The 25,841-nt window shown below is 44.7% G+C and overlaps 1 protein-coding gene across 5 annotated transcripts in view; it reads right to left on the bottom strand.

Moving 5' to 3' along the window:
• The window catches only part of Fat2 (FAT atypical cadherin 2), a 91,518-nt gene that overhangs the window by 25,406 nt on the left and 40,271 nt on the right, over positions 1–25,841 (bottom strand). For all 5 annotated transcript variants that reach the window (XM_085694967.2, XM_085694965.2, XM_085694964.2 and 2 more), the window contains 7 exons: positions 22,855–23,065; positions 18,167–18,306; positions 16,314–16,595; positions 14,821–15,031; positions 7,477–11,535; positions 5,373–5,569; positions 528–681 (listed from right to left, as the gene is read on the bottom strand). In XM_085694967.2, coding sequence (XP_085551093.2) covers positions 528–681; positions 5,373–5,569; positions 7,477–11,535; positions 14,821–15,031; positions 16,314–16,595; positions 18,167–18,306; positions 22,855–23,065 — 5,254 coding nt within the window. The remainder of the gene's footprint in view (positions 1–527; positions 682–5,372; positions 5,570–7,476; positions 11,536–14,820; positions 15,032–16,313; positions 16,596–18,166; positions 18,307–22,854; positions 23,066–25,841) is intronic.

Here is a 25,841-nt window from a genome sequence, read left to right as displayed (position 1 = left end):
AGTCCATCTCTGCCTTCCCCAAATGCTTGACTAACTCCTTTGCGTCCTCAAGCTCCCTTAAAAATGACATTTCCTCAAAGAGGTTTTCTTCAACCTGGCTCCTAAGCCTAAGCAAACTTCCATCTACATTGCTGTCTCCCCTCCATCAGCATCCTCCTCTTTTTCTATGTTCGTTTGTCTGGGAACAGGTCTCATACTACATAGCCCAGGCTGCTCTCGAACTCACTATGTACCCCCAGGCTGGCCCAAAACCTTCACTACTCCTCCCCGAGGTTACAGGTGTGAACCACCATACCCGACTTGCATCGCTCCTAACTTGGCACACTGCAAGTCATGGGCTCAGCGATCACCTTTCCCTCCGGATGATAAGGGGCTGAGTGTTAACTCATCCATCCTTTTTTTATATCCCCAGATGTTGATATCTGTTGGTGAGTGGGCAGGTGGGTGAATGAATTCCTGCTTTGGAGCCCACAGCTCCATGGCACGGGCACAGGGTCTTGGCTTCATTCCGCATTTCCGAGGCTTACCTGTGTGAGGGTCCAGCTTGAATTCCTGGGCCCCAGGTCCATGCAGCGAGTATGTGATCTGAGCATTGGTGTCCATGTCGGCATCTATGGCAGAAACTTTCAAGATGAAGTGTCCAGGGGTGATGTCTTCACGGACCCTGCCAGTGTAGAGAAGCTGAGGACAGAAAGCTGAGCATGAGGTGTCTGAGGCAGTGGTGCTTAGATCCAGAGGTGGGGGAGTGAGGGAAGGAGGTGGGCAGGGAGGTGACTCAACTGAAAACCGACAGAGACAGGGGGGGCAGAGAAGGGAGCAACGAGGGAAAGTGAGGTGGGGTCACATAGGGGCACCAGGCGGAGGGGATCGTTGTATAATCCCAGTACTGAGGAAGCAGAGACAGTAGGGTCAGGAGTTCAAGTTCATTTTTGGCTCCGTAGTGGATTTAAGGCCAGCCTGGGCTATATGACTCCCTGGTTTGTTTGTTTGCTTGTTTGTTTTAAAGAGACATACAAGGAAAATGGAGATTAAAAGCCAGAGGCCTGACAAGATGGCTCAGTGGGCAAATGGGCCTGCCGTACAATCCTAAAACCTGAGCTTTGTCCCTGGAGCCCGTTTGAAGGCGAAAGGAGAGAACTGGCCCGCAAAGCTGCCTTCTGGCCTCCATGTGAACATCCTCCTACCTGCCCCTGCATGAGACACACAAACACAATGATAATGGATAAAGTCGTTATTTTTAAAGCTAGAAGAGAGAGCTGAGGCAATGGCTCAGTGGGTAAAGTACCTGTCACAAAGCAGAAGATCTGAGTTGGAGTCCAAGAACTGACATAAAAGGTACAAAGGAGAGCTCCTGCAGTCTTAGAACTGGGGAGGGGCATTAGAAGTAGGTAGATCCCTGAGGGTCATTGGCCCTAAGCTGGGTAGCTTGGTTGAATCAATGAACTTCAGGTTCACTGGGAGACTCTGTCTCCAAAAATAAAGGTGGAAACCGACCAAGGAAAGACACCCAACATTATTGATCTTTGGCCCTTACACACACACACACACACACACACACACACACACACACACACACACCAAACAAATAAATACAACTAACAATAATAACAACAAAAATTTAATAAGAAGTCAGAATACGGCCTACAAGCAGCCACCGTTGAGAAGTCAATGCCCAGGGCCAGAAGGACCCACCACAGCCCACTTGGAGGGGTCATGGGTCATCAGAGAGGAGGGATGGCTGAGGCAGGTCTGGCAGTCGATGCCGCAGAGTCTCAAGTCAAGCTCTGGCAACCTCCATCCCTGCCTCTGTTGTGATCCCAGGCTTCCAAGTTCACCTCCCTGCTCATATTCCCAGGACAGACCACTGGTCTTTAAGGTAGACCTCAGTGGTTCTACCACTGCCTCACCCTCCTCTCCGTCCCCTGCAGGACACACAGTGGCTGGGAACTGGGAAACAACTGGAGACCCTGAGAACTTGGAGTCTGTTTGGCATCTTCTTTTGCACCACTCGGGATGCAAGTGAGCATGGGCTCTGGGCATTCTCTGAATGGACATATCGTGCCCACCTGAACTATGTGGGGCCAGTTTTCAGTTCTCTCTCCCTTGTCTTTGATGACAATATGGGCCACCTGGGTAAGGCTATGCTGAGCCTGATCCTAGCCTCTTCCAGCACAGAAGAAGAGGGAGGTCCTAAGCATGATCAAATGAGAAAGAGAAAACAGTGGCCACCTTTCTCCCCAAGAACGAAGCTGTCTTTTTGAGACCACTCAACATGCGCTCATATGGGATCTGGCTTACAAATCTACTAGGTTCTCTTCTGCTGTATTTTATGTGACAGAGGAGAAGAAGGAAAAGCGACAGGGTGTACACATTCATGTCTGCTGCATGGCGCTATATGTGCGTTTGCAGGCATAAGCAAGTGGAAGTGTGGTGCAGGAGAATTGTCTGTATTCTGTCAATCATGTTTTAAATAAACGCTGATTGGCCAGGCAGGAGGTGTAGGTGGGAAACCCAGACAGGAAATGGAAATGATGCAAGGAGAGCAGGAGAATTCTGGGGAGAAGGAAGTTGATTCCTCCCACTCCTGCCCAGATCACCGAAGCAGCAGGATGTGAGTTGCCCCACTGAAAAAGGTACTGAGCCATATGGCTAAAATAGATCAGAAAAAATGGGTTAATCAATATGTGAGAGTCAGCCAGTAAGAAGCCTGGCCTAATGGACCAATCAGCATTATAACTTAAAGAGATCTGTGTGTGATTTTTCTCTGGGACTAACTAGCTGGGGGGCAGGGCGGAACAGAAAAACCCCCAACAAACAGGGCCTTTCATGTTACATAATGGCGCCCACGTGGATAACTGAATCAACAGAAAGCCTGAGAAAGCTTGGGAAAGACTAGAGTAAAGCATTTCAGTTTTCAGTCGTAACAGGAAAAAAGCTGCACTGTTTTAAAATACCAGCTTTCTGGGCTGTCCTGCCAGGGAAAACGCTTGACTTTCAAGCAGGCAGTCTGGACTATGGATACAATGTTGCAGCTTTCTTCCTGGCAAGGACCTTGAAAAGCCATAGGAGCTTTTGACTGTTGTTTTCTTCATATTCCTTAGCAAATTAAAGACCCATGTGGTCAGAAAAAGAGAGATATACAGTAAAGAGAGATTCAAAGAGTAAGAAAACCTCTAAATGGTTTACATTGTGTTAAAAATATATACAGGCTAAATGTTAAAGTTCTCGAGTTAAAAAAAGAAAGAAAGAAAGAAAGAACGGAGTAGCCTGGGAGGCAGAGACAGACGGATCTCTGGGAGTTCAAAGATAGCCTGGTCTACAGAGTTATTCCAGGACAAAGATATGCAGAGAACCTGTATCAAAAAGCCAAAAGTTAAAAGTAAAAATAAAAGAAATAGAGGTTAAAATAAAGCCACGTAAAGATGGAAAATACACAGAGAATCTTGATACTGTATGCTATTATGCGCTCTTTAAATTGTTTGAATGCTGAGGAAGGAGCAACAGCTGCAAAAAGGTATTTGCTTATAAATGCTGCAGAATTAATCCAAAATAGGTATTTTGAAAATACCTTGGCTTCAAAATTGAAGTCAAAAAGGTATGTTACTTTGGAGAAGAGATTTTGCTTTTGTTTCCACAGAAAACGAGAGGCTCTAGATTTATTCAGAGTTAAGAAAAATCATCTTTGACCAAGGGAGACTACCTGAGCAATCTCCAGTAGGAACAGATGGCCCAGATGTCTGAGTTCTTCATCCAGAACAGGTTCAAGACTGCTACCTGTGATGATCCATACTCATAAAATACTTCAGTCAGGACTTGATCATAACTCTAAATTTTCTTTAGGTCCCCATAAGATTATCAGCACCCCCAACCAGCTGGAAGTAGCCTGGAATACTACGCCCACATTCCCAAAAAATGGACTATGGATATTTTCCTTTGTTTTTTTTTTTTTTTAAAAAGAGGGGGAAGTGGTGCGGGAGAATTGTCTGTATTCTGTCAATCATGTTTTAAATAAACGCTGATTGGCCAGGCAGGAGGTGTAGGTGGGAAACCCAGACAGGAAATGGAAATGATGCAAGGAGAGCAGGAGAATTCTGGGGAGGAGAAAGTTGATTCCTCCCACTCCTGCCCAGACCACCAAAGTAGCAGGATGTGAGCTGCCCCACTGAAAAAGGTACTGAGCCATATGGCTAAAATAGATCAGAAAAATGGGTTAATCAAGATGTGAGAGTTAGCCAGTAAGATGCCTGACCTAATGGGCCAATCAGCTTTATAACTTACGGAGTCCTCTGTGTTATTTTCTCTGGCACTAACTAGCTGGGGGGCGGGGCGGAACAGAAAAACCCCCAACAAACAGGGCCTTTCATGTTACAGAAGTGTGCATGCATGCAAGTATATGCATGGGGATAGTTGCGTGAAATACATATGTACACATTTGCAAATATGGTGAGCAAATGTGGCAGCTAGGTAGGTATGTGCTTATGTGGAAGTATTTGTGCAAGTATTTGTCGGTGTGTGGAGGGGTTGTAGCTGACCTGCTGTGCAGATGTGTATCTGTATTTATAAGTATGCACTGATGTGTGTACTGGCTAGATTTTCACTAGACACAAATCATTCGAAGTTGAGATGTTATAAAATTAAAATGTTTACAGTTTTGGAAATTCTCTTGAAAGTTAAAAACTAGTTATTGTTTGAAAAAATAGACATAAAGGGAAAAATCTCTGGCTGTTTTATTGCATTTATTTGTATGTGCATACATGTGTATATTCATGTGTGTGCCATAGCTTATATATAGAGGTCAGAAGACAAGTTTCGAGAGTTGGTTCTCTTCCCGCACCATGTGGGTCCTGGGGATCAAACTTAGGTTGTCAAGCTTGGTGGCAGGAAGATGTATTGTCACTCCACCTCTGGGATTGTGTTGCACAAAAGTGGCCTTTGTATGATACTTAAAGAGACTGATTCGTACCACGGTTCCTGAAGAGTTTGCTGTATTGATATGGCTAGGAGCAAGGAGTTGCCCAAAGTGGTTGCTGCCTATGGACACCAGCCTAAGGTCTGCTCAGAAGATGTCAAGGCGGGCATGGACGGGGATAGCCAATGAGGGTTTTGTACTCCGTGTGTGTGTTTGTGTGTGCGTGTGCGTGCATGTGCATGTGTGGTTTTTCAAGACAGGACTTCTCTGTGTAGCCCTGTCTGTCCTGGAACTCACTCTGTAGACCAATCTGGCCTCAAACTCACAGATCCACCTGCCTCTGCCTCCTGAATCCTGGGATTAAAGCTGTGAACTGCACCATCAGCACGACTTTGTCTCTATTCCCCTAACTTCTCCCAACCTTCCTTGCCTCCGCCTCCCCTGACAACACTCCCAGGCTCACCTGTGAGCACTGTGGGCTGTTATCATTGATGTCCAGGACGAAGACCTCTACAGGGACCGACGTCTGGAACTTGCCATCTGATGCTGTGATTCTGAGTAGATACTTGGCTATGTGCTCTCGGTCCAGAGTCTTCTTTGAAGAGATCCTCCATTCATCCCCAACTTGACTGATGCCAAACTGACCCAAAGGGTCTCCCTCTAAAAAGAAGGGGTGCAGATATCAGGTACTGATAACAGTAATGAACTGGGCTCTGTGTCCTAGATGGTGGCACCCCTGAGTCTTCTTTCAGAATTGCTGGGGAAGGCAGAATTTTCATTCCTGAATCAGGGACCCACAATTCTACACCGAGTCTGTTTTGCAAAGTTAGAAAGTTTCTCCTAACTTTAAGGGTGTCCTGTGAAGTGGGTTGGTTTCTACAGGAAGCACCAGTACAAATGTGGCTGGTAGGGGAAACAAGGCTTCTATTCCTTGTGATCAGGAAAGCATTATGGGAAGTCTGTGGGAGGCAAATTTCAATCTGTACAAGAAATATCTAGTCTCTACTGCAATGCTGCAGTCCACTGAGCAAAGATTTCAATGGTGTTAACTCTAGGGTTTAATACACAGCTAAAGGCACACACTAAATGAAGGGCATAGGATCATCTTTCAACATGGGTGTGGAAAGATGGAATCTCCCTCAGAGTCTAAGATTTCCCCGTGATTCTTCTTTTATAAGAGCTGACTGTCTGTTGTTATTCTCTTACTCTGGGGTTTTAAGACTTGGATGTTTGTCAGTGTCTGATGTCACAAGATCGTAGCGGTCTTTTTTATCCCCCCAAGTGGTTCTGATCCTGTCTCAGGAAGTCTAGGGTTCTTGGTTGGAACTTCAGGCTCATCAATGCTCCCCTAAACAGCTGTGTCGGCAGAATGAACCATGTTTATGGAAAGGGGTGGCGGGGGGCATGGTGCGGAGAAGGAGAAGAAAAGGACATGCTGTGTGAAGATTCGTCTCCGTTTTCATCTTGGCTGGGTTTAGAGGCACCCAAGGGATGGCCCTCTGTGAGTATCTTTGGGAGCATTTCCACAGAGGTTTAACTGGAGAGGAGGAACCCACCCTGAATGTGGGCAGCACCAGCCTGTGGACTGGGGGCAAAAATTGAGTTAAAAAAAAATGTGTAAGCAGAGCCCCAGCATTCGTCTCTCTGGATGCAGTGTGACCAGCCGCCTCACACACCTGTTCTCATGTCTTCCTGCCACTGTGGACTGTAGCCCTTTCTAAATCGCGAACCAAACAAGCCTTTCCTTACTCCTGCTGCTTTGACCACATGTTTTTGTCATAGCAGTGAGGGATACCGCTAACACCCTTAGTGAAGAGCCCTCTCTCACGCTTGTCCTTGGCATGACACAATTCTACAAAGACAGGCAGTTGCCAGAATTTTTATGAGTCACAATTTCTGGGGACCTTGACATCCAACAGTAATGTGGAGGTTTGAGTGAGAATGGCCCCCTAGGCTCACAGACTTGGATGCTTAGTCAAGTGAGCAGAAATGTTTGGGGAGGGCTAGGAGTCATGGCTTTGCTGGAAGTGCTGGGTTTCACTTTGAGTGCTTTGAGGTTTCAATAGCCCACACCAGGCCCAGTCGCCCCCTGCTGGGTACCTGCAGGAAGCAAAGCTCTCAGTTACTGCTTCAGTGCCATGCCTGTCTGCTTCCCACCATGGTGATCATGACTAACACTCTAAAACTGCAAACCAGCCCCCAATTAAATGTATTCTTTTATAAGGAGTCGCCTTGGCCATGGTGTCTCTTCACAGGAAGAGAATAGTGACTAAGACAAGTAGGTATAGTATGGCCCTTTGATCCCATCTCCTCTCCTGAAGGAATAATGATCACCTCTTTGCAAACTACTTTCTAATTCATGGGTGACTTTAGGAGTTTCCCACAGTTGGGTTTTCCCAGTATCCCTGCAGAGTGGGTGAGAACTGGCATTGCCACGTCTCTGAATGGGACCACTGAGAGCCTAGGGGAACAAGTGACTAACAAGTGTCATCTTCTTCTCAGGGTGCCTCCTGCTAGGCTTTCTCAGTGTACCCCCAATGCCTCCAATCCATGCTAAGCATCCTTACCTGTGATGTAGCAGGTCACCTGCCTGTTCTGCTCAGAGATGTCAGCATCCAAAGTCTTCAGAGTGGCCACAAGCTCACCAGGCTCGCTGTTCTCCACCACAGAGCCTCTATAGTCCTCAAAAGCGAACCGAGGGGGGTTGTCATTCTCGTCTGTGACGGATACCTCGACCAGGGCCTGAGAAGACAGCTGGACGGTCTGTCCATGGTCAAAGGCCACCACATAGAAACGATAAGTCTGTTGAGTCTCACAGTCGAGTTCCTGCAGCGTGGTGATCCAGCCACTCTCGCTGTCAACAGCAAAGAGTTCGTGGATGCTACTCCCGGGCTCCGCTGACAGTCTGTAGCTCACCTGTCCGTCACTCCCAGTGTCCTGGTCATTGGCAGTCACCTGAATGACTGTGGTCCCTGCTGGCATATTCTCAGTGAGGAAAGCCTTATATGGATCAGCCTCGAATACAGGCCTATTGTCATTGACATCTTCCACTTGAATGTTGACAGAGACCAATGAAACCAAGTCAGTGTCCTCATGAGGGCAATGCGCCATCAGGTCAATCTGATACCATTTAGTGGACTCGTGGTCCATGGCCTTCCTCACCTTCAGGACGCCTGTGTCTTGGTCCAAGGAGAAGACACCATCCCTGTTGCTCTCTGGCGTGGTACCCTCAACCAGACTGTAGATGACTGGATCTTGAGCTGCTACAGCTTTCACAAACCCAATTTCAGAACCTTCTGGAAGATCTTCAGATGCAGAGAAAGTATACAGAGGTTCAGAAAACTTGGGCAGAGGTACTTCATTAGGAACCACTTGCAGTCGTACTGGTACCAGAGAGTCCCAGTGCGGAGGACCACCATCCTGGGCTTTGATGTTGAAGTCAACAGCCCTGTTTTCCAGCCCCACCAGGCTCTCCTTCACCTTGACCACACCAGTGGTGGGGTTGACTTCAACGATCTCGTCAACCAGGTCCTCAGCTGAGTCTACCGAATAGGTGACATCTGCATTCCGACCTTCATCTGCATCATAAGCCAGTACTTGGATGACAGGGGAGTCTCTGCTGACATTGGATGGGATGGACACGGTGTACCCAGATGCTTTGAATTGGGGGGCATTGTCGTTTTCATCGGTGAGGATGATTTTCACAGTGCAGAAGGCCACTTTCCCCCCTCCATCCCTTGCCATAACCTTAATAGCAATCACCCTTTCCGTTGAATTTTCTCGGTCCAGTTTCTGTAGAGTGGTGATCTGACCACTGGGATTTATGAAGAACCTTTCGCCTGCTAGCTTATTGATGATGGTGTAATCCACTGTACCATACGGACCACTGTCTTTGTCTATGGCTAGCAACTCAATCACCTTTGTCCCCACTCTTGCATTCTCAGCTAATTCGGCTTCATACACATGTTGCTGGAACTCGGGGCTATACTTGTTGGCGTTTGTGGTGTTGATATATACCGGCACAGTTGCTCGGAAGACCCCATCAGAAGCCCCTACCCTCAAGTTGTAAGACGAACCCAGCTGCTTTTTGCAAAGGTTGAACATAGAAATGATTCCTGATGAGCTATTGATGGAGAAATGCCGGTCCTGGTTGCCAGAAAGAATCAGGTATTCCAGGCGGGAGGTGTCCCCCACGTCAGGGTCAAGGGCTTGAACTTTTAGAACCAGATGGCCGCAGGTGGCTAGCTCACTGACGTTGGCTTCATACTGAGGTTCTCTGAACTCTGGAGGGTTGTCATTGATGTCAGACACATTGACGACCACAAGGGTTTCGCCAGTGAGGGGGGGATCGCCTCTATCCATAGCCCTGACTTTCACGTGAAAGTGCTGTTGGGCTTCATAGTCCAGCTCTTGCATGGTGAACATCTCCCCTGTGCTCCTGTTGATCTGAAAGAACTTAGAGACATCTGAGCCATCCTCCACAATCTGATAGGAGACATCCTGGTTCTGTCCCGAGTCTTGGTCAGAGGCCAACAGTTGAATCACAGGGGTCTGAGCAGGTAAGCCCTCAGATATGGAAGTGGTATATACCATTTGGGAAAAGGTAGGAGGGTTATCATTGATGTCCTCAACTAAGACTTCTACTGTGGCTTCAGAAAAGGACCCCAGTGCTGTGTCTGTGGCTCTTACCGTGAACACATGTTTGTTCTTAGATTCATAATCCAGAGGTCCTGTCACCATAAGGACACCAGTTTTAAAGTCTGTGGTAAATAGCATCAAAGGCTCTTCCTCGACAATGTTGTAGATGAGCCGCAGTCCTTCTGGACTCCGGGCCTGTGTGTGGAGAATCGGGGTATAGAGGGTAATATTTTCAGGGACTTTGACTCTGTAGTAAGGACTCTGAAACAATGGGTTGGATTTATTTCTGACGGTGACATGCACCTCTACCTCAGTTTGGAGGGCTGGGGTACCTGCATCCCGAGCAATAACTTTGAGGTGATACTTATTCAAAGCTTGATAATCAAAGGGCTTCTTAAGTGATATGTCCCCAACATAGGGGTCAATCCGGAAATAGGCATAATCTTCTGCAAACCCATATGTGACTGTCCCATTGGCTCCCAAGTCCTTATCCGTGGCAGATACCTGAAAAAGGACATCCCCGGGTTCAGTGCCATCTTGGATGACCGTGTAATAGGGCAGATGCTGAAACTCAGGGGCGTTGTCATTGACATCCTCAACAGAGACCCTAACTAGAGTCTGAGCCACTCGCTGAGGGACCCGGTTGTCCCTCACTTCCACTACCACTTCGTGAGTATCCTGCTGCTCCCGATCAAATGCCACTCCTCTGGTTTGCAGCACACCCGCTGACCTGACCACATGAAATAAGTCTGTGCCATTCAAGAGGAAGTAGGAAAGGGTGTCATTCAAATGGTTTCCATGGACACCAAGAATCACCAGTGCCTTTCTGTGTGGTATATCCTCCGTCACTCTTGCCCTGTAGATATCCTGATCAAACCTCAAGCTTTTGTCCAGGACTTGGGTCAAAGATATTTTTACCAGTGCAGTGTCTTGATACAGACCATCAGAAGCCTTGATAGTGAGCTTCCGAGAAAACCCCAGAATAGCAGGATTAACCACAGTTATTTGGCCTGTCAGGGGATGAATGGCAACAGCTTCATCCGTGTCGCCAGTTTTAATTCTGTAGGTGACTTCTGAGTCATCATCCTTGGCCTGCACCGTGAGAAGCTTCATGCCAGGGTGGACGGGTCCCACAACTGCCACTTCATATATCTGCTCTGAGAACCTGGGGGGAGAGTCATTTACATCTCGGACATGGATGGTGACCCTGGCGGGTCTGGGTGCAAATAAGATGGGTGTTCCTTGGTCATGAACATAGATGTTGAATTGGAACAAGGGTGTGGTCTCGTAATCTAGCTCTGATGTGATGGTTAGGGTTCCCATACTAGGGTCAACTTTGAAAAACTTTAAAGCTTCTGGTTCCAAGATTTTATAGACCAACAAGGAATTAGCTTCCTGGTCACTGTCAGCGGCACGGATCACTAAGGGACTGTTGTCTTCATCCAGGATCATACTGTGTGGAGGAGCTGCCTCACTGATGTGGCCCACAAATGTTGACTTTAGGAACGCAGGAGCGTTGTCATTCTCATCAATGATGTAGACAAGTGCCACCACATCCGTGAACACACCAGCCGTGTTGCTGCCTCGGATCTTCAGTTGGTAGGATGAGATTTTCTCATGGTCTAAACGCTTCTTGGTGGAGATGAGGCCGGAATAGGAGTTCATGGCGAACACGCCACCCTTGTTCCCCTCTCTTAACTCATAGGTGACTTCAGAGGAGCTTGCAGCAGAGATGAGGAGGATCGGGGAGCCAACAGGGACTGATTCTGAGATCTCTATGAAATACTCATCTTTTGAAAAGATGGGAGCGCTGTTGTCGGAGGGGTGGACATGAATGACCACCACAGCCAGGTCATGCCGCTGTGGGGAGCCTTGATCTTCTGCCTTCACAGTTAACGTATACCTTGTGTGGTGGACATGATCCAGTCTCTGGGCTACTGTGATGGTGCCTAGGAGGGTGTCAATGTCGAAGAAACCTTCACTGTTCCCTGAAACAGAGAATAGGACAAACTGAAGTCTGCCACACTCTCAAGAGACACCAGCTAGGCTTCTTAGGTCAGTCAAGAGGCCATGGCACCAAACAGGAACAGGACAAAATCTGCATCTCAGTCACCCTGGATTTAGTATGTCATATATAGAGAAAATGCACACTGCACCATTCTGAAGGCCTCCACCATAGTTGCTTTCTAAACAGAAGTGTCAATGATTAGAAAGTCTCTTTGATACAACTTGAAGGACAAACCGAAGCTGTCATCGATAAGTCTTTGGAGCCAAGGAAGGGGACTTAAGCTTTGCAAGTGCTTCACCCTGAATTTCATTAATGTCTCTTGTAGGAAGAGCTTCATATGGGAAATCGTTTAAAGGAATCCTTTGAATTGCTTTCAATAGCTCTGCTTGCATCCTTAAAAGGTGGATCTGCACACATGGAGTCAGGCTGCCAACACTGGCAGAGACTAAAGCCACTCCTCCCTCCACTCCATTTCAAATGGCCTCACATTTGAAAGTTTCTCACCACATTTGAAGAATAAGTCACGAGGGGACTGGGGAAATATTCAGAAGCCAGACCATGAGGCTTCTGCATTAGCGCCTCCACCACACCCAGATTGTCTAATAGTGGCCAGTCTCACATCATCTTGATAATTTCTTTTCAATATTTAGCCTTTGGTCAATCATGCTATAATAGAATTTCGTGAATATTTCCTTTAAATATATTCACTCCAGACTCAACATGTCTTTAGAAGAAAATTTCATACTGATCTTTTAAAAAAGAAAATCGTTTTGGCTATAACTCAGAAAGTTATCATGAAAACAAGTCAACAAAAAAATCATATTAAACTCTATAAAAAGATATTTCTTACTATAGAGTATATGGCCTGAGACCAATCTTCTATCTTTGGTTAAACAAAACAAAACAAACTAAACTAAACTAAATAACAACAAAAACCCAAGTGATAGATAAGGGCCAGGGATTCTCAAACCCAACTGAGGCTTGTAGTGTGAGAGGGCTTACTTTCGGTCCTGTCTGCCTGGCTAGCTTAGCCCTGAAAGAACCACACAGAAATTGCATTAATTAAATAACTGCCTGGCCCATTATCTCCAGCCCCTTATTGGCTAACTCTCACGTATTAGTTTAACCCATTTCCATTAATGTGCATTGCCACTTGACTGTGGCTTACTGGCATGAGTCTAACCAGTGTTCCTCTCCGGCAGGAGAACCATGGCATCTGCCACACTGCCCTTCTTCCCAGCATTCGGTTCAGTCTACTCCACCTATCTGGAGTTCTGCCCTATCAAAAGGCCAAGGCAGTTTCTTTATTCAACCAGTGAAAGCAACACAAAAGCAGAAGAGCCTCCTACACCAGAGGCTTGTAGCAGAATTTTATCAGGAAGTCTGAGTGGGAACCAGAAGTATGTGCTTCCTTCCTGCAGGAGTACCTAAATGACAGGGTCCTGGTTTGTCACCACCAGAAGCACAGGTCCCATGTGGAGGCAGGGAGGCAGTTCCCTTTTTTTTCTATTACACATGCTTTTTATGGCCAAACAGCTGAGCCTCAGTTAACTATCTAAATATAATTCTAGCTATTTCTCATATTAATATGATATATTAACGAGCTATTAATGATATATTAATATATTAATGATATATTAATGCACTATTTCTCATATTAATATGATATATGTTTTAATATATAATACATTAAAATATATCTAAATATAATTCTAGCTATTTCTCATATTATACTCTCGAGATAAATAAGTCAGGGCATGAAATTATAATCTCATTATAATCTCAATACTACCAAAGATGCTTGGGAAGATGGACGGGAAGTACATTAACAGGTATCTCTGGGAGTTGGCATTTAGTGTTGTACTTTATATTCTTCATGCATTCATATATTCCAGTGTTTTTAAAAATGAACATGAGTGGTCTCTATAATCCAAAGAATATTTAAAACTAATACTTTAGCATTTTTGTTACACTTATTCATATTGGATTGTGTGGCACTTGAAGGCCATCACATGCTGGGAGGTCAGAGGATGACTTGAGGCAATCAGCTATGTCCTTCCACCATGCGGATCCTAGGGAGTGAACTCAGATCATCCAGTTTGGAGACAAGTACCCTTACCCAATGAGTCACCTCACCAGCCCCTTAAAGCTAATTTATCTGTAAAATAAATCTCCATTATGAGGGATACCAATAAGATGAATTGAGATAAACTATGTGATTCTATTTCATAATCATTTCTGAAATAATTGCTTATTTCAGAAAATAAACAATGAATGTATCATAATTTATATTCCTTTTTAATAATGGTCTCCTGTCATGTGGGTAACTATTTCTCCCAAAAAAGAGAAAGTAAAAATCTCTTATTTTTGAAGATCCACTCCACTAGCATTATGCTCTGAGAGGGTAGTAAGTCTTGATTATCTTTCTCCTTCCATAGTGTCTACTTCTGTGAAATATCATCATGAAAAATAATGCTTAAGATGTCATTAATTATGCATTTTATCTTATAAATGATCACTGTCAATTTGTGGGATACTGGATATTATCACTTTGTCACATCACATGGATTTTTTTAAAGGTTTATTTATTTTTAGTGTGTGTGTGTATGTGTGTGCATGTGTGTGATTGCAATGCCTGCTGTGGCCAGAGATGGTGTTCGATCCCCTCTCCAGCTGGAGTTACAGGTGAGAAGCCCAATCAATGTGAATAGCATTAAACTTGGATCCTCCCCATTAACAAATAATTGATGCTTCTCAATGACTGTGAAGCTCCTGGCATTTGCACATTTTATAATTTATGTCACATAAACATTTTCCTTTGGACTCTAACAGTCTTGTAACAAAGATGATACTCCCAGTTTTTAGAGGAAGAAAATCATATTACAGATGCCAAGTCAATAAGTGATCTGAGCAGAAAATAAAAGTTACTCCTAAAACAATGTCATGACCCTGATGACATACTTTCCCTTCTCACACAAGTGCACGAAGTCATTGTATTCTAACAAATTTACAGGCTCTATAAACACATTTAATATGGTCCCCAGTGGCTTATATCATATTATTCACAAATTTTTCCATAACTTGAGAGCACCGTTGCTATTTTAATTACCATTTTTGGAAAAAATGACACATAGAATGTTCTAGAATGGTCATCTCTCACTGCTTAGAGAGCTTGTACTTGAATAATCCGTAGAGTTGTGTCTCTACTGCTGACCCTTATCCCAGACCCTTGTCTCATCCCTTGAGTTCAGAGCCAGGACCTCACCTTGTAGGAAGGAATAATGGACTTCAGCGTTGGCTCCCCGGTCAACATCCACAGCTCGGACCTGCAGCAGCTCCGTGCCAGGGGCAAAGGTGTCAGGAACATTTGCCTCATAATGGAGCTGAGTGAAGTGAGGTGAGTGGAGATTTCCATCCTCCACATGAATTGTCACCCACACAAAGTTCCTCTTGATGGGCATCTCTTGGTCTCGGACCTAAAACAGGGTTCAGCAGAATGAGCAGCAAACAGAATCAGAGGAGGTCAGGTCAGAGTCAGGCCAAAGAGACAGAATGGCATTGAACAGGCTACCTAACTTCTGTGTATTCCTTTAAGTCTTTCTCCAGTCTATGCTTTTAGAGACATCTCAGTTATTTATCACTGGGCTTAGCTGTTTCTATGGATACTTCCACTTTAGGAGAAAGGCTTACTAAGCAGAAACACACCAGGTCTCAGACTAAGAGCTCTTTATGATGATGACATATTAATGAGCTCTGTGGTCATGTAGATTTGGGAGGCTCTGAACTCAGTGAAGTCATAGGGCTTTCTTGGTGGCAGGAATTCTCCAATACTTCAGTGTACACTAATAGTCCCACAGGATGATAAATTGGCTTGTAAGATTCCTGACCATGAGACAGGAGGTAAAACCTGTCAGAAATAACTCTCTCAGAAATAACTGTGTGGTAGTTAGCAAACTTTTCTTCCCCTGTGGAGAATGTAGTATGCAAAATTAAAGGAGGCTCTCAGTCTCAGAGTCACAGAAAGATCGGCTATGATCCAGACAGTCCTCCTTAAACGTTATAGTCTACAGGCTGGCTTGCTTGCTTGATTCTTGTTTTTGCCTTGGGCTGGAACATCTCTGGGTCTCTCCCATATCTGATAATACATGAATCTACAGGTCAGCCATAAAATCACAGGAAGGGCAAAGATCTGCTGTGGATATTTGGGGTGCGTCCAGAGAAAGCTGAGGCTGACTTTCTGGGAGATTCCTTGGCTTCTCTACTTCACTCCAGGCATCCCTCAGAGAAGGTGCTCTGACTAGCTGTGAGATACTACACCTCTGTCCCAGGGGTTGTGTTATGAATGTCTACATACCTGATCCACTCTATCTACCAGCATGCAAGTTCCTTGTGCAGGGCTTGAATGTAGAATGACCCCATAGAATCATGTGTCTGAATACTTGTTGCCGAGATTGGGAAAGTGGTGGAAACTTTAGGTGGTGAAGGCGTGTTGGAGGAAGTGGGTCATTGGGGGTGGGTCTTGAAGCTTTAGAGCCTGGCCTCACTTCCTGCTCACCCTCTGTTTCTTGAGTGCAGATGCAATATGACCAGCCAGCCTCCTGCTTCTGTTGCCCGCCTTCCCTGCCTGCAGCCATGTCTTCTCTTCCATGATGGTCTGAACCTTCTGGAACTTTCTCTCTTAAGTTGATTTTGTCAGAGTATTTCATTACAGTGAGGAGAAAGCAGATAAGATCCTCATCCACTCCTGGGTTTACTCACCATGACCATCAGAATGTGCTGAGAAGGCCAGGAGAGCAGGTCCAATCTTCCCACTGTCACCAGCACTCCACTGCTTGGGTCAAGCTGGAAGAGGCTGGCACTTCCAGGGTCCTGGCTGCTGTGGATGGTATAGATGAGGCCTTTGCCATTGTCTTGATCCGAGGCCTGGACCTGGAGGAGTTCTACCCCAGGCAGTGTGTCCTGGGGGACCGTGACTTCATAGTGATCCCGCAGAAACTGAGGCCGATGGCGGTTGATGTTGGCAATCATAAAGATGTGGACCTGGGCCAGGGACAAGACACAAAGAGATTGATTGGACTGCCTGGACACAGGGATGGTGCCTGCTGGGACTTCACTGTCCCTCCCATCCTTGTTGGCAGTGTCTGGCAAGCAGCTGCCATTCTATTTAGTAAATAGCTATTGAAGGTATGATTAGATTTCAAAATAACAAGCTTTCAGATACCAAACTGTCTAGTAGATTTTGTTGTTTTTTGTCAAGACAGGGTTTCTCTGTATAATAGTTTTAGCTGTCCTGGAACTCACTTTATAGACTAGGCTGGCTTCTAATTCACAGAGATCTAACTACCTCTGCCTCCTGAGTACTGGGATTAAAGGTGTGCACCTCTACACCTGGTGCCTAGTAGATATTTTTTTCTTTTCTTTTTCCTTCCTTCCTTTCTTTTTCTTTCTTTATTTCTCTATTTCTTTCTTTCTCTCTCTCTTTCTTTTTTGAGACAAGGTTTCTCTGTATAGCCCTGGCTATCCTGTAATTTGCTCTGTAGATCAGGCTAGCCTCAAATTCAGAAATCCTCCTGCTTCTGCTTCCTGAATGTTGGGATTAAATGTGTACACTACCATGTCCATCTTTTTGCCGCTAATTTAAAAAATTAATATATTTAAACTGGACAAGTTGATGCTCATATAGAAATACAGAAGATGATAGTCTGAAGCAGAATTACCATGAGTTTGACACCATCTTGGGCTATACCGTGAGTGCCAGGCCAACCTGGCTACAAAGTAAGTCCCTGTGATGTTAGTGTTAATTGTGAACTTGACACAAACTAGAATGGCCTAGAAAGGGCATCTCAAGGAGGTGTTGTCCAGACTAGTTGTCTCATAGACGTGTCTATAAGGAATTATCCTGATTATATCAGTTGAGATAAGAAGACCAACCCAATATGGCACCATGCCCAAGGCAAGGGATCCTGGACTATATAATAGTAGAGAAAGCAAGTAAACCCTAGCATGTGTGTGTTAATTTATTGCTTTCTCCTCTTGACTTGGATAGCATGTGATCAGCCGCTTCAAAGTTACTGCAGTCCAAGTTCTCTGCACTGAAAAGGTGTAACCTGGAACTGGGAGCCAAATCAACTCCATCTTTCTTAAGTTGCTTTCATCAGGATGTCTTACCACAGCCACAGGAAGAGACCCTGAATCAAAACAAACAACAAGAGCAACAAGAACAACAACAAAAAACTAGAAAAATTTCATTGGGCCATTTCTTCAAGCAAAATGTGTAAAATTCCAGTGTATGAAATGGTGTCACTCTACGACAGAGTAGAAGCTGAAAGCCCCATGACCTGTCATTTCTCATACCCACTGGAGTCCTTATGGCAGACTATCTTTAATTAAAACTGTCTGTGTAAATCTTATCAATATATGGATATATAAAATGGGGAAAAATTCTCCCACAACCACAGAAGCAGAATGTGTATCAAGTAAGACTGGTACCCAGAACTCAGATTCCAACTTCTTTGAGGAGCCTCACATCAATCGAAAGCCTTTAATAGCCTTACTCCAAGTTCCCCTCTCGTTTCGTTCTGAAACAGGAGCTCTTGACCAAGGCCTCTCACCTGGGTGGCAATTGTGTGGAACCCATCCGTCACCTCCACAGTCAAGTTATAGCTTGACTTTCTCCTTGTATCAAGAGGCCTGGCTATGGCAATGCTGCCCGTGGTCTTCTCAATGTCAAAGTCCATGTCCTTATCCCCATCTGGAGGAGGGAAGGAGCAGATACGACATCAGTAGCTTAGGCAGCTGTAGCCTTCCTTGGATTTGACCACAGACCTAGTGCACATGGTAAATGCAAACTTAGCTGACTTTGGCTGTCAAGACTGTGGGTATCCAAGGAAGAGGCTGAGCAAGAGTCTAAGACTATTTGGGAATGGTAATTACCTGGTGACAGATTGGATTGTATTTCCTTAGGTGGCCCCCAAAAATGTTACATTATCTGTCCAATTTATCAAGTGAGCTAGCAAAAAGCAGGGATGTGGGGACTGAAGAGTCCTGTAGGAAAATCAGAAGCTGTTGTGGAATTTATTCTGTTTCTGGGATTGTTGGGGCTTGAACATGTAGTGTGCCCCATGGCCCAGGACTTGAATGCCTGGTCTTCAGATAGTGGCACTCTTTTTGGTAGGGTGTAGAACTCAGGAAATGGATCCTTGGATTCCCTGGGTCCTATTCTCTCTCTCTCTCTCTCTCTCTCTCTCTCTCTCTCTCTCTCTCTCTTTCCTGCGTGGCCATAAAGTGAACAGCAGCCCTGTACCACACATTCTTGCCATCATGATGACCTACCTGAGCACACGGGCTCTGGGCTGAAGACTGAAATCACTCTGAAACCGTGAGCCAAAATAACTCCTTCCTCTTGAGAGTGTATCACAACAGGAAAGTAACTAACACAGGGATAAAGGCACAGAGACAGGACTGGGGAGATGGCTCAGTGGTTAAGAGCACTAACTGCTCTTCTGGAGGACCTGGGTTCAATTCCCAGTACCCACGTGACAGCTCACAGCTGTCTGTAACTCCAGTTCCAGGGGACATGGCACCCATAAAAAAGAAAAAGGAAAATAAAAAACACAAGACCAATTAAGCCAGACTTCATAGCTTTATATTAGACTGTGTAAACTGCCTGTGACCACACAAGGACAAGGGAGAATTCAGATGAAAAGGTTTAAGGGGTGAAGCAGAAAGACAGGATACAAATGGGGTCAGGGTTAGGTATAACTAAACAAAAACGAAAATTCCAGGAGGGCTGGAGAGATAGTTCAGCAGTTAAGCGGTCTTGCTGCTCTTCCAGAGGACCCAAGTTCGGTTTCCAGCACTCGTGTTGAATGCCTTACAACTGTCCATAACTCCAGCTCCAGGGTTCAGAGGGCAAATGGCTTCTGCAGGCACACCCCCGCCTCTTCTGCAGGCACACCTCCGCCTCATGGCAGTGCACAATGTGTACACATGCATTCACATAATTAAAAAGGAAAATTGTTTTAAAAGGTAAAGAAAATGCCATAAATAAACAAAATATTTTTAAAAAAAGATGTGAAGCTGCAAAGAATAAATTTTAAAATATTAAGAAAAAATGAATAAATAAACTATTGAACAGCATAAAGCTCTTTAAACATCTCCCAAACAGAGTTCTGCTTAGTTATTTTAAATAGTTATGTAAAAATATGTTCACAATGTATTACATTTAAATATAAACCAATATTTTATGTGTACATGTGTATTCATAAAAACACATTAAAATGATAACAATGGATTATATTTGGATTGGTAGAACATTCAGTGGTATTTGTTTTCTTCTCTGCATGCATTTCTATTTCCTAAACATTATTTTGATTCATACATTAAGTACATATTGAAGGAGGGAACCCCAAACAATTAAAAGAGCTGAGAATAAGAATTGTAAGCAAGACTAAGAAGTCAAAGGTCTTGGGCCGAATGAGTGTCCTACCCTGCTCTGACCCAAGCTGGACTCCACTGCAACATTCCATAGTTCAGACAAGTGCTGAAATGAAAATCTTAAAATTTAAATCTCCGGATAGATATCAGAGTCTAAAATACCTCTCCATTTATATGCAGATTGACATTTGTGAGTGTGCACATGTGTATTCAAGTTACTAGAAATTATACCTAAGCATTCCTCAATTTCCCAAAGGGTTCCATCACACACACACACACACACACACACACACACACACACACACACACACCTTTGCAGAAAGGAATGCTAGAGGAGAGCCACCCATTAGAGCCTGGATCCAAGAGCCAGTTAGAATGACAATGAGAGTAGACACAGTCAAGATGTGGATTATTGGCAGAGAATAAGGTCTTGGGTTCAAGTTCATACAGACACACAAATAAGAATGGAGCATGGGGCAATTGTCACCTAGATGCAGAGGAAACAAGATGAGAATGTTTCATTGATAAAATGTACCAAGCCACGTGGCTAACACAGACAAGAATTAGAGGTTTATGTAAGATGTACACATTAATTAATAAGAAGCCTGAGCTAATAGGCCAACCAGTTTATAATTAATGTAAGCCTCTGTGTGTTTCTTTGGGACCAAATGGCTGTGGGATTGAGCAGGACAGAAGCCTAGGTCAACAAATGGTGCCAATATAGGCAACTATATCCACATAAAACTTGAGAGAGTTTGGGAAGGAATTCTAGACACAAAAGAACAGAGTAAAGCATGACTTCTTGGTAGCAGCATTTCCTCAGGTGTGCTCTGTTTGCTAGAGGCAAGTATGTCTCATTTAAGAGAGGCTTCCTGACAGCTTTAGCTGCAGAAACCTTGCAGCTCTTTTAAGAGGCCCCGCCACCAAACACTTAAATGTTTTTTATGAATAGCCAACAGCATGCTTCTTGGTGGTAGCAGGGACCCTGAAACTCCATAGAGTTATGGCAATAGACATGGCTCCTGCCAGTACCTCTACCATGAAGCTAGACTTTCAGAAAGCTAAGGAATGGGGTGGATCCAGCTGTCAAAGCCATGGCTTTAACCCTAGCCATATAGCTTAGCAAATTAAAGATTCATGTGGTCAGAAAAAGAGAAATATTCAGTAAAGATAGATTCAGACCAAAAAAAAAACCCCTCTAAACAGTTTACAGTGTATTTAAACATATATGTAGGCTTTGGAAGGAAGAGAAAAAGTTCTTTAAAAAAATAGAGTAATTGAGTATGGTGGCACTTGGGAGGCAGAGGCAGGCGGATCTCTGTGAGTTCAAGGTGTGGTGGCACACATCTTTAACCCGAGCACTTGGGAGGCAGAGGCAGGCAGATCTCTGTGAGTTCAAGGACATCCTGGTCTACAGAGTGAGTTTCATGACAGTCAAAAATACACAAAGAAACCCTGTCTCAAAAAACCAAAAATTAAAAATAAAAGAAATAAAGTTTAAAATAACACCATGTAAAGACAGAAAATACACAGAGAATCTGGATACTGTTTGTTATTGTGTTGTCTTTGAATTGTTTGATGGCTAAGGAAGGAGCAACAGCTGCTAAAAGACATTGATTATAAATGCTGCTGGATTAATATAACATATATATATGCATATGTATATATTAGAAATGCCTTGTATTCAAAATTTAAGTCAAAAGATATGTTACTTTGGAGAAGAGATTTTGCTTTTGTTTCCACAGGAAATGAGCGGCTGTGGAATCATTCTGGGTTTAAAAATCAGATTTGATCAAGGAAGATCCCCTGAAAAATCTTTGATGGGAGCAGATGGCCCAGATGATCCAACATTTCAGAGGACCTCTGTTGGAGTTTCCTCTGAGTTCTATATCCAGAACAGCCTCAAGACTGCTGGCTGAGATGATTAAGCCTCATAGACTATTTCAGCCAGGACTTGACCATAATCTTAAATTTTCTGGGTACCCATAAGATTATCAGTGCTCCCAATCTAGTATTCTAGAAAACTATGCCAACATTCCCAAAAAAATGGATTATGAATGTTTATCTTTGTTTAGAGTGTTGGTTACAAGTTGTTATGGATAATGGCCAGGAAAAAATCCAAACAAAGGAGATTAGATTCAGAGTTCTTGTTTTGAAAAGAAAAAAGGAAAGAAGTACTGTGGACAATGGTGTTGTACCCTGTAAAGATCTGTCACTTGTATTGGCTTAATAAACACGCTGATTGGCCACTAGCCAGGCAGGAAGTATAGGCTGGGTGACCAGAATAGGAGAATTCTGGGAAGAAGAAAGGCTCAGTCTGCAGTCATCACCCAGATGCAGTGGAAGCAAGATGAGAATGCCTCACTGATAAAAGGTATCAAGTCACAGGGTTAACACAGACAAGAATTATGGGTTAATTTAAGATGTAAGAGTTAGTTTATAAAAAAGCTTGAGCTAATAGACCAACCAATTTATAATTTAAAAAAAAAAGAATGGAGCATGGGACAAGCACAGGGAGAATGACCCATGCTAACCCCAGGCTCAGTCATACAGTCTACTCTGTACTGACTTGGTACTTTCTCTTCTGAGTCTTGCTAGACTATTCATTTTAGATCTCCTCGACACTTGTAATAATGATAGTCACCCATAAGATCACAGATGGTCCACCTGAGGTCTTAGCTAATACAGAAGAGGCTCCACAGATGTGTTGTTCCTTTTATACAATGTCCCAGAGAACCAGGGAAGAGGTGATCACCACTCAGAACAAAAGGAGGAGATGTCAGGGAGCATGACCTTGAGAGAGAGAGAATATTGCACCAGGGGGAATATAAAAACAGAAGGACTTGTCCTCTTTGATCCTCACCTGAGATGTGGAACCAGAAGAGGCCAGGCCGTCCTTCTACACTGATGACTCCCACCATGTGGTTCACAGGGTCCGTTTCCATCACGGTGAAGCTGTAGTGGGACTCATCAAAGGACAGTAGGATGGAGGACGGCCGCGGCTGGGGAATCCATTCAATGTGAAGTCGGACACTGGTGGAGAGGGCTGGCTGCCCGCTGTCTGTTGCCTTGATCTAAGGAGACACCAAAAGCCAAGCTGAGTCACCATGGAAGTGGCCTTCCACTCACTCACTCACTCATTCACTCATGGGGCACACACTTGAGTGGCAATGATAGGCAAGAGTTCTGTTAGTTACTAGGTGAAAAAATTTGGCTTGTCTTCTAGAATCTCCTGTTAGTGGGGCGGGGAGCAGAAAGTGCAAGGGCAGTTAATATTGCTTGTCACCTTGGTTGGTGTGTCAGTTTGAATGGGAAATGTCTACCTTTGGCTCAGATATGTGAACACTTGATCCCCAGTAGACAACACTGTTTGAGGAGGTTGGGTACCTCCATCTGTCAGTAGGTACAGCCTTGCTGAAGAAAGTATGTTACTGGGGGGTGGGCTTTATCATGAGTTTATCAGCTTGCCCCACTTCCTGCGCTCTCTCTGCTTCCTGTGTGTGGATGACGTGGTTTCTCTGCTTCTACTACCTTGCCTTTCTTGCCATTTGTAGACTTTATCCCTCTGTAACCATAAGCTAAAACAAACCCTTTCTTCTTGTTTTTTGTCATTTTGTTTTTGTTTTTGTCTTTTTGTCTGTGTGTCGGGAATAACTAATACAACGGAGCAATGCTTAGGAGATAGTAAAGCGTGCCCTTGGGCGTATCTGTGATAGCATTTCCAGAAAAGATTAGATTGTAAGGGAGCTGACCTAACCAACAGGTCAGTCTCTTGTTAGGTTCTTGATATGTAGCTTGGAATGATGGGAGCTGGTGAGAGGTAGGGGTGGACTGAGTTGGAGGTCACTAGGGCCACATCTTTGGGAACCATATCTTGCCTTGGCCCCCAGCTGAATCTCCTTTTCTCAGCTCCCTGGTCAGCCATGAAAGTCAATACTTCTCCTTTGCCACATAGTCCTTCCACCACGTTTGCCCAAATGGGTGTGGTGAAGAAATCACTGACAAAATCCTCATTCTTTCTTTCCTTAAGCTCTCTGATCACAGTGGTGAGAAGGACTAGCCAAGACAACCACCATATCTTGCTGCATACTGATTCCTAAACTGGAGTTTACATTCATAGACCTCATATCACTGCCAACAAACACAAGCACCATGAGCCAGACTCACTGAGTTCTGCGATGATCAGTTCTCAATCTAAGAGCTCTGGATGCAGCGTTTGACCCTCACAGTAGCCCTGGGAGACATACTACAATAATTTATTTCCCCTCTGTAGGCAGAAACGGGGACTCCATATGATGAAGTCGTACCCTGAGTCATGTGACCCTCCAGCAACAAGGCTGTGTTCAGTTTAGCGGTGTAGTGTGAGAACTTGTGATCTGCCTTTTGACACACTAGCATTTGAACCTCAGTTTACAGAGATTCAAAAGCCTTAAATAACTTGTCTGAATAAGGCAAAGGGGTCAAGGTCAGTGTCTCCTGGCAGAAGCTGCTGCCCTTCACCCAAGAGGGCCCAATTTCTCAGTGACTATTTGTTTCCTTTTGCCCTGTGGTCTAGTTCTCAGAGACAATCCATTTACTTTTGCTCATGATGCTCAGAAGCCTTTGCCTCAGCTCTCTTCAAGCTTCTCAACGTTAGAGGGTGCTTACGCAGAAGCAGCTGGAACGCCCTGGGTTGGATGCGGACAAAATCCAGGGTGAGGGAAATGCATCTCACAACAGGTTCTGAAAGAGGACTTACTCTGTGGAGGGGCCAACTGGTCCTCGAACCCACTGTCCCAAAGGTATCAGACAGGCCATTTTCACTCAAAATGGTTCAGGGTTGGAAAAGGATTTTAGGCGTTAGGGAAGTGACTCGGTGGTAGAATGTTTGCCTAACGTTGCTATCTGGGCTGTTGCTGGGTGAAAACCCAGGCCCTGGGGGGGATGGAGAGATGTCTCAGCAATGAAGAACCCCTTCTGTTCTGCAGAGGACCGGAGTTCAGGCTCAGTGCCTACGTCAGGAAGTTCCCAGTCACCTGTAATGCCAGCTCTACAGAAGTCAGGTGCCTCGAGCCTCCACAGGGACCTGCACAGGTGCGCACAACCACACACAGGTACACAGACTTTTGAAAAGAATAATAAATTTAGACGAGGGAAGGTAGGTCCTGCCTTTAATTCCAGCACGTAGAAGCGAGAGACATGTGGATCTCTGTGAGTTCCAAACTAGCCTAGTCTACTTAGTGAGTTCCAGGCCAAGCTGGTCTAGTTAGTGAGCTCCAGGACAGTCAAGGCTACCTAGTAAGACCCTGTCAAAAAACAATTTTTATAATTAAAAACAAAATAAATAAATCTCTTTTTTTTAAAAAAAAACACCCTACAAATGTATCTTGGTTCTGAGAACATAGTTAATTTTACTAAATTGTTATCTGTAAGAACAGAGGAGATCAAGAGATTTTATTGCCCATAAAGAGAAAAACCCACAGTTCACAATTCTGTCCCCAGGGTGAGAGTTGGGATTCCCTGCTTCCGTAAGGGAAGGCAAGGAGGGAGACACTTCTGTCATGTGATTGGTGGCCTCCCTCCTCCTGCACCCTCACAAAAATTCTCCAGCTAGGCTCCAGGATCTTCCTAACCCACTTCACCCTGCTAGGGTCTACAGATGACACCCTCTGGGCTCTGCCTGCTCTACTCTGTTCGAGCCTTGAGAGAGTTTGCATGTGTCCCTCAAAGCTGTGCACACTGCAAGCTCGGTCTCTAATGAGGTGGTGCCATCTATTGAGAGGTCTTTCTCAAGAGATGGAGTGTAAGGGGTTGAGGGCAATGTGTCAGAACTTAAAAGCACTGACTGCTCTTCCAGAGGACCGGGGTTCA

The sequence above is a fragment of the Myodes glareolus genome, chromosome 9 (assembly GCF_982192425.1).
Source record: "Myodes glareolus chromosome 9, mMyoGla1.1, whole genome shotgun sequence".
NCBI classification, from domain to species: Eukaryota; Metazoa; Chordata; class Mammalia; order Rodentia; family Cricetidae; genus Myodes; species Myodes glareolus.
This window is presented reverse-complemented; position numbering and strand designations above follow the sequence as displayed.